Here is a 12530-nt window from a genome sequence, read left to right as displayed (position 1 = left end):
GTGGATAAATGTAAGGTTATCCACTTTGGTGGCAAAAACAGGAAAACAGATTATTACCTGAATGGTGGCCGATTAGGAAAAGGGGAGGTGCAACGAGACCTGGATGTCATTGTACACCAGTCATTGAAAGTGGGCATGCAGGTACAGCAGGCAGTGAAAAAGGCGAATGGTACGCTGGCATTCATAGCAAGAGGATTCGAGTACAGGAGCAGGGAGGTACTACTGCAGTTGTACAAGGCCTTGGTGAGACCACACCTGGAGTATTGTGTGCAGTTTTGGTCCCCTAATCTGAGGAACGACATTCTTGCCATAGAGGGAGTACAAAGAAGGTTCACCAGATTTAGAAGATTGAGGGGGGATCTTATTGAAACGTATAAAATTCTAAAGGGATTGGACAGGCTAGATGCAGGAAGATTGTTCCTGATGTCGGGGAAGTCCAGAACGAGGGGTCACAGTTTGAGGATAAAGGGGAAGCCTTTTAGGACCGAGATGAGACAAAACTTCTTCTCACAGAGAGTGGTGAATCTGTGGAATTCTCTGCCACAGGAGACATTTGAGGCCAGTTCATTGGCTATATTTAAGAGGGAGTTAGATATGGCTCTTGTGGCTAAAGGGATCAGAGGGTATGGAGAGAAGGCAGGTGCAGGGTTCTGAGTTGGATGATCAGCCATGATCATACTGAATGGCGGTGCGGGCTCGAAGGGCTGAATCGCCTACTCCTACACCTATTTTCTATGTTTCTATGAGATGGTGCAATTCCCAAACCAGGCAGTGATGCAGCTGGTCAGGATGCTCTCAATACAACCTCTGTAGAATGTGGTGAGGATGGGGGGTGGGAGATGGACTTTTTTCAGCCTTCGCAGAAAGTAGAGACGCTGCTGGGCTTTCTTTGCTATGGAGCTGGTGTTGAGGGACCAGATGAGATTCTCCGCCAGGTGAACACCAAGAAATTTGGTGCTCTTAACGATCTCTACGGAGGAGTCGTCGATGTTCAGCAGAGAGTGGTCGCTCCGTGTCCTCCTGAAGTCAACAACCATCTCCTTTGTTTTGTTCACATTCAGAGACAGGTTGTTGGCTCTGCACCAGTCTGTTAGCCGCTGCACCTCCTCTCTGTATGCTGACTCATCGTTCTTGCTGATGAGACCCACCACGGTCGTGTCAACGGTGAACATGATGATGTGGTCCGAGCTGTGTGTTGCAGCACAGTCATGGGTCAGCAGAGTGAACAGCAGTGGACTGAGCACACAGCCGTGGGGGGCCCCCATGCTCAGTCTGATGGTGTTGGAGATGCTGCTTCTAATCAGGACTGACTGAGGTCTCCCAATCAGGAAGTCTAGGATCCAGCTGCAGAGGGAGATGTTCAGGCCCAGCAGGCTCAGCTATCCAATCAGTTTCTGAGGAATGATTGTGTTGAATGCTGAACTGAAGTCTATGAACAGCGTTCGAACGTATGTGTCTTTTTTGTCCAGGTGGGTTAGGGCCGGGTGGAGGGTGATGGCAATGGCATCATCTGTTGAATGGTTGGGACGGTACGCGAACTGCAGGGGTCCAGTGAGGCGGGCAGCAGGGTCTTGATGTGCCTCATGATGAGCCTCTCGAAACACTTCATGGTGATGGATGTGAATGCAACGGGATGGTAGTCATTGAGGCAGGACTTTGAAGACTTCTTCGGCACGGGGACGATGGTGGCAGCCTTGAAGCACGTAGGAACGATGGCACTGCTCAGGGAGATGTTGAAGATGTTAGTGAGAATCTCTGCTAGCTGGTCTGCACATCCTCTGAGCATTCTGCCAGGAATATTGTCTGGTCCAGCAGCCTTCCGTGGGTTGACCCTGCACAGGGTTCTCCTCACATCGGCCACGGTAAGACATAGCACCTGGTCATTTGGAGGAGAGGTGGTCTTCCTCGCCGCCACGTTATTTTCTGCCTCAAAACGAGCATAGAAGGTGTTCAATGCGTCTGGGAGGGAGGCATCAACAGCACAGGCAGGTGGTGTTGTCTTGTAGTTGGTGATGACCTGAATGCCCTTCCACGTACGCCACGTGTCGCCGCTGTCCTGGAAGTGGCTGTGGATTCGCTGGGCGTGTGCACGCTTTGCCTCTCTGATGGCCCGGGACAGTCTGGCCCTCGCTGTTGTTAGGGCTGCCTTGTCACCTGCTCTGAAGGCGGAGTCTCGGGTCCTCAGCAGCGCACACACCTCCGCGGTCATCCATGGCTTCTGGTTAGCGCATGTAGTGATGGTCTTGGCCACAATGACGTCATCGATGCACTTGCTGATGTAGCTAGTCACTGATGCCGTGTACCCCTCTAAATTGGTAGAGTCGCCATTGGTTGCAGCCTCCCTGAACATGTGCCAGTCAGTGTGCTCAAAGCAGTCTTGAAGAGCAGAGAAGGCTCCTGCTGGCCAGGTTTTCACCTGCTTCTGAACTGGTCTGGAGCGCCTGATGAGCGATCTGTATGCTGGGATTATCATAACAGAGATGTGGTCTGAGTATCCATATGCCCTAATCAAAAATTGTGCCTTAAAATTTAATTAAGTAACACCAGATCCGAAAGGCCGTTGCTGCTATGCTACGCCGCCTACTGGAGTTCATTGGGGATGAAGAGCTTGAGCCTGAGGATGATCCACTGTGTGGGAGTAGTCACCAACTCCAACTGAGGAAAATTTCCTCTACCATAAACCCTCCGCCAAGATCCTGATGCGCCAACTCATCGGTCCTCATGTAGAACACAACCTTTCCATACTCCTTCTCAGAGGCCAGCATGCCGCTGACACCAACCAAGTCCTCCATGGCCTCTGAGCACTTTTCTAGAGTCAGAAGGCAAAATGCATTGTACCCTGCGTTAAGCGATACTGACTGAACAGGACACTGTCTGAAGTTTTAGAGGCAGGAGCCTTTACATAGTACCTCAGGGTCCACTACTCCTTGGTGATCAATCTAACATGGTGGCAATACAGTCCAAAACCAAACAAAACTATAGTATATATGCAGCTATGTCAACTGATAACATCACATAAAAAGCAAGAAGTGTTCCTAACTAGAAAGTTTGAAAGTTTTCACAGCTCACCCAAATGCTGCTGCGTTAGCAGATCCCATTGATACGGCCACCTCAGGGTTGTGGGGTCACATAAAAAAAAATTGGAAAATATCGCTGATCACACTAAAACTAGCCTTTGCTGTTTAGGCATTGAGGGGAAGATGTAATGGAATCTTCTAAGTTGGGATGATAGGAAAACACCCCACACTCAGCGGTCCTCTAGGTAAAACGCCAGCGAGTTCCAATGCCAGGAAAGGCTCCGATGGTCCTGAGAAAACTTCAGGCCTCAAAGAATTGAGACGTCTAGGAAACACTCCTCCACTCATACTAACTGAGGTACATGATGAGACAGAGGGAGGGGATTCATTCTGATGAACGATGAGTTTCTCACTCCCTTAATTGTAAAAACAGCTTCTGACAAATTGCCAGCTGCTGTGGTGAGAAACTGCGCAGTTAACGGCCGCCAACAAATACAGCCCAAACAGGTGGAAAAACTACAGAAGAAGCTCCCGCAATGGAACAGCTACTCATGAAGATGTTCAGGAGTCATGCTGTGCCCTCTCTGATGCCTCAGGATAACTTTATCCAATGGTTTCTCCCAGCTCAATCAGAACATCTCCACACTGTGTCTAACCCTGGGCATGTGTGATGGGTCAGTGTTGCTGGAGCTTCACCTTGTCTAACCCATGTCCTGAGAGTGTGAGATAGGACAGTGTAGAGGGTGATTCTCTCTGTTAAATGAATGACTTGGTAGAGTTTGATGGGACAGTGCAGAGGAAGTTTCCCTCTGTGTCTGGTCTGTGCCTTGGGAATGTGTGATGGGACAGTGTAGAGAGCAACACTCTGTGTCTGATCCTGGGAGTGTGTGATGGCACAGTACAGTGGGCACTTCACTCTGTCTAACCCATGATCTGGGAGTGTGTGATGGGAAAGGGCAGAGGGAATTTCACTCTGTGTCTGATCTGTGCCCTGGGGTGTGTGATGGAATAGTGTAGAGGGATTTTTACTCTGTGTTTTGCCAGTTCTCTGAGAGTGTGTGACAGGCTATGTAGAGGGAGCGTCTTTCTGTATTTAATCCATACCCTGGGAGTGTGTGATGGGATAATGTACTGGGAGATTTGTTCTGTGTCTGACTTGTGTTTTTGGAGTGTGTGATGGACTGTGTAGAGGAAGCTTCACTCTATGTCTAACCTGTGCTCTGGGAATGTGTGATAGGCAGTGTAGGGCGAATCTTCATTCTGCATCTGACCTGTGCCTTGGAGGTGAGCGATAGACACTGTAGAAGGAGTTTCACTCTATGTCTGATCCAGGAGTGTGTGACGCGACCATATAAGAGAACTTCACTTTGTATCTAACCCATTCCTTGGGAATGTGTGATGAGGCAATGTAGAGGGCATTTCAGTCTTTATCTGACCCATGCCTTGGGTGCATGAGACTGGATAGTATAGAGGGAGCTTCACTCTGTGTCTAACCTGTACCCTGGGAGTGTGTGATGGGACAGTATATCAGGAGTTTCATTCTGTGTCTGATTCATGCCCTGGAATTGTGTGATGGATGGTGTAGAGGGAGCTTCAATCTTTGTCTGACCCTTCTTTTTAACAAAACTACTGTTATTACTAATTTAAACCCCTACACTAATGTTCAATCATATTACTAAACAAAAGTCAAAACAAAGTATAACGATACACATTATACTAACACATTCCTGTTCCCATCATGGACGGCATCTAACCCCCACTGTGCCTAACGGCCCCGAAACATTTCCATGTTACCTGTATGCTGCGTGTTCTTTTTTGACTGCTAACTGGGTACATACATACCCCCTGAACATTGCCAGACAGTCAGCCCAGTCAGAACACTCCACTGCCTGTCTCCAGGACCCATGGATACCTATCTTAGCTCGCCCCAGAAGCCGGTTAACTCAGACATCCTCCTTTCACCTTGACCCCTCTTTACTGGATGATGAAAGATGCCAATAGTGGGGCTAAAATGCAGCCAGGTGAGGAATAGCCTCCTCAGATCTGCGAATAGAGGCTGCAGCCTTGCACACTCCATGTATATGTGGTACCCTTCTCTTCCAGCCCACAGAAATGACAGGCGGCTGGGAGATCTGTGCAGAAACTGAGAAACTGCAGGACACTGCTTTATGCAGCATCCTCCACCCAAGATCCCCAATGTGCAAGGCAAGGACATCCTCATAAAAAAACTTCCACTGGGGACTGTATGGTGTGTTAGGATGGTGAACAAGAGCTAGGAAATGGATGCTGTGGAGCGGCAGCCCACACAGATGCCTCCTTCCTTCATTTCTGAAAGGGACTGCAGTTGCCGATGTTCAGGAAGTATGTACCGTATATGCTCAGTGAGCAATTGAAAAAGTTGGACAGGCTTCCAGATAAGATTCCGGGTTTGATGAGTGACTCCAGCTGAGCAAACATGGGCCACTCCCCCATCTCGGACTTGTTAGCTAAGTTTGGTGTCAGCCTGATGTTACCATGTTCCAGACTCTTAGTAGGTCCTGATAGAAGCCAGGCAGCATCTACAGAGTATAGAAACATAGAAAACATAGAAAATAGGTGCAGGAGTAGGCCATTCGGCCCTTCGACCCTGCACCGCCATTCAGTATGATCATGGCTGATCATCCAACTCAGAACCCTGCACCAGCCTTCCCCGATCCCTTTAGCCACAAGGGCCATATCTAACTCCCTCTTAAATATAGGCAATGAACTGGCCTCAACTGTTTCCTGTGGCAGAGAATTCCACAGATTCACCACTCTCTGTGTGAAGTTTTTCCTAATCTCGGTCCTAAAAGGCTTCCCCTGTATCCTCAAACTGTGACCCCTCGTTCTGGACTTCCCCAACATCGGGAACAATCTTCCTGCATCTAGCCTGTCCAATCCCTTTAGGATTTTATACGTTTCAATCAGATCTCCCCTCAATCTTCTGAATTTCCAACGAGTATAAGCCTAGTTCATCCAGTCTTTCATCATATGAAAGTCCTGCCGTCCCAGGAATCAATCTGGTGAACCTTCTTTGTACTCTCTCTATGGCAAGGATGTCTTTCCTCAGATTAGGGGACCAAAACTGCACACAATACTCCAGGTGTGGTCTCACCAAGGCCTTGTACAACTGCAGTAGTACCTCCCTGCTCCTGTACTCGAATCCTCTTGCTATAAATGCCAGCATACCATTCGCCTTTTTCACCGCCTGCTGTACCTGCATGCCCACTTTCAATGACTGGTGTATAATGACACCCAGGTCTTGTTGCACCTCCCCTTTTCCTAATCGGCCACCAAAGTGGATAACTTCACATTTATCCACATTAAACTGCATCTGCCATGAATTTGCCCACTCACCGAACCTATCCAAGTCACCCTGCATCCTCTTAACATCCTCCTCACAGCTAACACTGCCGCCCAGCTTTGTGTCATCCGCAAACTTGGAGATGCTGCATTTAATTCCCTTGTCTAAGTCATTAATATATATTGTAAACAACTGGGGTCCCAGCACTGAGCCTTGCGGTACCCCACTAGTCACTGCCTGCCATTCTGAAAAGGTCCCGTTTATTCCCACTCTTTGCTTCCTGTCTGCCAACCAATTCTCTATCCACATCAATACCTTACCCCCAATACCGTGTGCTTTAAGTTTGCACACTAATCTCCTGTGTGGGACCTTGTCAAAAGCCTTTTGAAAATCCAAATATACCACATCCACTGGTTCTCCCCTATCCACTCTACTAGTTATATCCTCAAAAAATTCTATGAGATTCGTCAGACATGATTTTCCTTTCACAAATCCATGCTGACTTCGTCCGATGATTTCACCGCTTTCCAAATGTGCTGTTATCATATCTTTGATAACTGACTCTAGTAGTTTCCCCATCACTGATGTTAGGCTAACCGGTCTATAATTCCCCGGTTTCTCTCTCCCTCCTTTTTTTAAAAAGTGGGGTTACATTAGCCACCCTCCAATCCTCAGGAACTAGTCCAGAATCTAAAGAGTTTTGAAAAATTATCACTAATGCATCCACTATTTCTTGGGCTACTTCCTTAAGCACTCTGGGATGCAGACCATCTGGCCCTGGGGATTTATCTGCCTTTAATCCCTTCAATTTACCTAACACCACTTCCCTACTAACATGTATTTCCTTCAGTTCCTCCATCTCACTGGACCCTCTGTCCCCTACTATTTCCGGAAGATTATTTATGTCCTCCTTAGTGAAGACAGAACCAAAGTAATTATTCAATTGGTCTGCCATGTCCTTGCTCCCCATAATCAATTCACCTGTTTCTGTCTGTAGGGGACCTACATTTGTCTTAACCAATCTTTTTCTTTTCACATATCTTTAAAAGCTTTTACAGTCAGTTTTTATGTTCCCTGCCAGTTTTCTCTCATAACCTTTTTTCCCCTTCCTAATTAAGCCCTTTGTCCTCCTCTGCTGAACTCTGAATTTCTCCCAGTCCTCAGGTGAGCCACTTTTTCTGGCTAATTTGTATGCTTCCTCTTTGGAATTGATACTATCCCTAATTTCCCTTGTCAGCCACGGGTGTACTACCTTCCTTGATTTATTCTTTTGCCAAACTAGGATGAACAATTGTTGTAGTTCATCCATGCGATCTTTAAATACTTGCCATTGCATATCCACCGTCAACCCTTTAAGTGTCATTTGCCAGTCTATCTTAGCTAATTCATGTCTCATACCTTCAAAGTTACCCTTCTTTAAGTTCAGAACCTTTGTTTCTGAATTAACTATGTCACTCTCCATCTTAATGAAGAATTCCACCATATTATGGTCATTCTTACCCAAGGGGCCTCTCACGACAAGATTACTAATTAGCCCTTCCTCATTGCTCAATACCCAGTCTAGAATAACCTGCTCTCCAGTTGGTTCCTTGACATGTTGGTTCAAAAAACCATCCCGCATACATTCCAAGAAATCCTCTTCCTCAGCACCCTTACCAATTTAGTTCACCCAATCTACATGTAGATTGAAGTCACCCGTTATAACTTTCCTTTATTGCATTCATTATGTGTTCCTTTATTGCACACATTTCTAATTTCCTGTTTAATGCCATCCCCAACCTCACTACTACTGTTAGGTGGCCTGTACACAACTCCCACCAGTGTTTTCTGCCCCTTAGTGTTATGCAGCTCTACCCATATCGATTCCACATCCTCCCGGCTTAGTTCCTTCCTTTCTATTGCATTAATCTCCTCTCTAACCAGCAACGCCATCCCACCTCCTTTTCTTTCATGTCTATCCCTCCTGAATATTGAATATCCCTGAATGTTGAGCTCCCATCCTTGGTCACCCTGGAGCCATGTCTCTGTGATCCCAACTATATCATAATCATTGATAACAATCTGCACTTTCAATTCATCCACCTTGTTACGAATGCTCCTTGCATTGACACACAAAGCCTTCAGGCTCGCTTTTACAACTCCCTTAGCCCTTATACAATTAAGTTGAAAAGTGGCCCTTTTTGATGCTTGCCCTGGATTTGTCGGCCTGCCACTTTTACTTTTCACCTTACTACTTTTTGCTTCTACCCTCATTTTACACCCCTCTGTCTCTCTGCACTGGTTCCCATCCCCCTGTTGTGAACTAACCTCCTCTCGCCTAGCCTCTTTAATTTGATTCCCACCCCCCAACCATTCTAGTTTAAAGTCACTTCAGTAGCCCTCGCTAATCTCCCTGCCAGGATATTGGTCCCCCTGATGTAGCACTTTTTGAGTGGCACAGCTGACACTCACCGGAGATAGCCATGTCTCTTTATGAAGACAGTAGCCCCTCCAGAGAAAGTACTTGGCAACATGTGCCATCTGGGAAGGTGCTTGGTGCAGTCTCTGTAGATCCCGAGGTAGAGAGCCGCCAACTGTGTTTGGATTCTGGGTTTGACCCTGGGAGTGCGTGAAAGGACAGAGAGAGATACAATTTGTTGAATCCATGCCTGGGAGTGTGTGATGGGACCGTGTAGAGGGAAATTCACTCTGTCGAATCCATGCCTGGGAGTGTGCGATGGGACAGTGTAGAGGGAAATTCACTCTGTCGAATCCATGCCTGTGAGTGTGTGATGAAAAGGTGACTCAGTGTCTGACCTGCGTCCTGGGTGTGCGTATTGAGACAGTGTGGGGGGAGCTTCACTCTGTGTCTACCCTGTGCTCTGGGAGTGGGTGATAGGATGGTGTAGAGAGAGCTGCCATACTATGCTGTCTTTGTCCCCTGAATATTTGGTATATTCTTGCCTAGGTCGGAAGGATGTGACTCTTGGGAAACCTGACATTAAAGTGGAGTCGGTGAACAAAGAGGCACCACTGGGCAGCAAGGAACTGGAGGAGGATGATTCCAGCATCTCCACAGCAACTCGGGTGATGAAAGCCATGTACTCGGTATGGTGGTAGTGTGTTGTAGGTGTTGATATCCTCTTGTATGTGTTTGTGTGTGTGAGAGAGAGAGTGTGTCTGTGTTCGTGGACGTGTGTGGTCTCCGTATCTTAAATGTTATTCTGTCTCAGGTAGTTTCTGAGTGAATAAAGTGTTGTAGGTTCAGTGTGAGGTAGGTGAGAACATTAGAGAAGAGAGGGACATTCGGGTTCAGTAATATGTGGGTCTAGAGAGAGGCTGAGGCAGAGGAAGTGTCCAGGTGCATCAGGAATTCTGGAGATGGTCATCTATGTGTGAAATCAAAAGGTCTATGAGATCTGAAATGAGTACTTTTTTTCTGCATTTAGTGTGGAGATGATCTTAGGGAATTCAGGAAAGAGAACAATGATGTCTTAGAACATATCCACATTGCAAAAGAGGAGCTGCTGAAGGTCTCAAGATGCAGTAAAATGGAGAATGCCCAGGACCTGACCAGTTATCATTCAGAGGTGAGGTCGCATCTGCAATGCTGCGTGCATTTCTGGGCTCCTTACTTGAGGAAGGATATACTGGCTTTGGAGGCAATGCAGAGAAAGTTCACCAGGTTGATTCCAGAGATGAGGGAGTTAGACTATGAGGACAGATTGAGTCTCCTGGAATTGTACTCGCTGGAATTCAGAAGGATGAGAGGCGATCTAATAGAAACATATAAAATTATGAAAGAGGTAGATAAGATAGAGGCAGGAAAGTTGTTTCCACTGGTAGATGAGACTAGAACTAGGGGACATAGCCTCAAGATTCGGGGGAGTAGATTTAGGTTGGAGATGAGGAGGAACTGCTTTTCCCAAAGAGTGGTGAATCTGTGGAATTCTCTGCCCAATGAAGCAGTGGAGGCTCCCTCAGTAAATATATTTAAGACAAGGTTAGATAGATGTTTGCAGGGGAATTAAGGGTTATAGGGAAAAGGCAGGTAGATAGAGATGAGTCCATGGTCAGATCAGTCATGATCTTATTGAATAGTGGAGCAGGCTCGACAAGACAGATGGCCTACTCCTGCTCCTATTTCGTATGTCTTATGTTCTTATGATACTGTGGGAAGCTTGGGAAGAAATTGTAGGGGCCATCCAGATATATTTTTTATCTACACGAGATGTCTGGAAGTTTTGAGGATGGCTAGTGCTCAACCTTTGTTGAAGAAGGAATGCAAGGACAAGCCAGCAACTACAAGCCAGTGAGTCTAATGTCAGTGATCAGAAAGCTAGTGGAGGGGATTCTGATAGAAAGGATCTGGGGCAGGCCCTGAGTTGGATAGTCAGCATGACTCTTGCATGGAGAACCGTCTCTCAAAAGCTTGACTATTGTTTTTAGAATAGCATAGTAGAACTATACAGCACAGATTCAGCTCAACTCATCTATGCCAACCAAGGTGTCTTCTTGTGCCTGTACCATTTACCTGTGTTTGGTCCATGAAACCTTTCTGATCTATATACCTGTACATATGTCTTTTAAACGTAGTCATTGTACACTCCTTTATTAATTGGTTTGGTATCTTGTTCCACACCAACCACACCCTGTGTGAAAAACAACTGACATCACTAATGTTTTTTACAAGCCCATTGGCCCAACCAGTCCATGCCAAACATGGCACCCGCCCGTTCATGTAGCTATGCAAGTGTTTCTTAAATGATGCTATTGTAGCTGCCTCAACCACTTCCTCTGGCAGCTTGTTCCATAGACTCACAACCCTCTGTGAGAAAAAAATTGCACCTCAGTTCACTTTTAAATCTTTCCCCTCTTATTTAAATCTATGCCCCCTAGTTTTTGAATCCTTTACACTGAGGAAGACACTGTTATCATCAATTATTTATGCTTTTCATAACTTTAATCATTTCTGTAAGGGCAGCCCTAATTCTCCCATATTCCAAGGAATAATTAATTAACTGTCTAGCCAACTTCTCCCTATAACTCAGCTCCTCTAGTCCTGGCAACATCCTCATGAATATTTTCTGCACTCTTTCCAAGCTAACAATGTGTTTCCATTAAAGGGTGACCAATATTGTACATTGTGCTCCCAAGTCTGGCCTTGCCTTATGTAACTGCAATATAATGTCCCAACTTCTATAGTCAATGCCCTGTTTTATTCATTACTTTGTTACTTTGTTAACTTGTACTCCTAGGTCCCTCTGTTCCATTATACTCCCTAGTGCCCTACAATTCAAAGCATAAATGCTACACACTGGTTTGATCTCAGTAGTTGAGAAGATGTTGGAGTCAATTGTTAAGGATGTGATTTTGGGGAACTTGGAGGCACATTAGGCTGTAGTCTTCATGGTTTCGTTAAGGGAAAATCTTGCCTGACAAAGTTGCCTGTTGAAATTCTTGGAAGAAATAAAAAGCAGGATAGATAAAGGAGAATTGTGTATGGATTTTCAGAGGCCTTTGACTAGGTGCAACACATGATTCTGCTTAACAAGCTATGAGCCCATGGTATTACAGGAAAGATACTAGTATGGATAAAGCAATGGCTGATTGGCAGGAGCCAAAGAGTGGGAATAGAGGAGGCCTTTTCTGGTTGGTTGCTGGTGACTATTGGGGTTCCACAAGGGTCTATGTTGGGACCACTTCTTTTTATGTTATATGTCAATGACTAAGATAATGAAATTGATGGCTTTGTGACGAAGTTTGTGGATGAAATGAAGATAGGTGGACAGGCAGTCAGTGCTGAGGAAGTAAAGAAGCTGCAGAAGAATTTAAACAGATTAAGATACTGGGCAAAGAAATGGCAGATGGAATACAGTGCTGAAAAGCGTATGGTCATGCAACTTGGTGGAAGAAATAAAAGGGTAGACTATTTTTTAAATGGAGAGAAAATTCAAAAACCTGAGGTGCATAGGGACTTGGGTATCTTCATGTAGGATTCCCTAAAGGTTAATTTGCAGGTTGAGTTGGTGATGAGGAAGGCAAATGCAGTGAATTAGAATTAGAATTTATTTAAATCTTATATCCATCCCACAACATGAGAGAGTAAAAATCTTTGTGTTATGACTCCGTTGCAACGTACATGTGAATTTAAAAGTCTAATGACTTGTAGAAAGAAGCTGTCCCGTAGCCTGTTGGTCCTGGCTTTAATG

General features: G+C 45.8%; 1 protein-coding gene across 3 annotated transcripts in view; it reads left to right on the top strand.

Moving 5' to 3' along the window:
* LOC134355354 (kin of IRRE-like protein 1) overlaps nt 1-12530 on the top strand; it is a 152546-nt gene that overhangs the window by 131708 nt on the left and 8308 nt on the right. For 2 of the 3 annotated variants that reach the window (XM_063065120.1, XM_063065119.1), the window contains one exon: nt 9287-9426. In XM_063065120.1, the coding sequence (XP_062921190.1) occupies nt 9287-9426 (140 nt within the window). Of the gene's footprint in view, nt 1-9286; nt 9427-9767; nt 9909-12530 lie in introns of all 3 variants that reach the window. The other variant, XM_063065118.1, reaches the window with a different exon arrangement.

The sequence above is a fragment of the Mobula hypostoma genome, chromosome 13 (assembly GCF_963921235.1).
Source record: "Mobula hypostoma chromosome 13, sMobHyp1.1, whole genome shotgun sequence".
NCBI lineage: Eukaryota > Metazoa > Chordata > Chondrichthyes > Myliobatiformes > Myliobatidae > Mobula > Mobula hypostoma.
The sequence above is the reverse complement of the archived record's forward strand: the minus strand, read 5'-3'. Positions and strand labels throughout refer to the sequence as shown.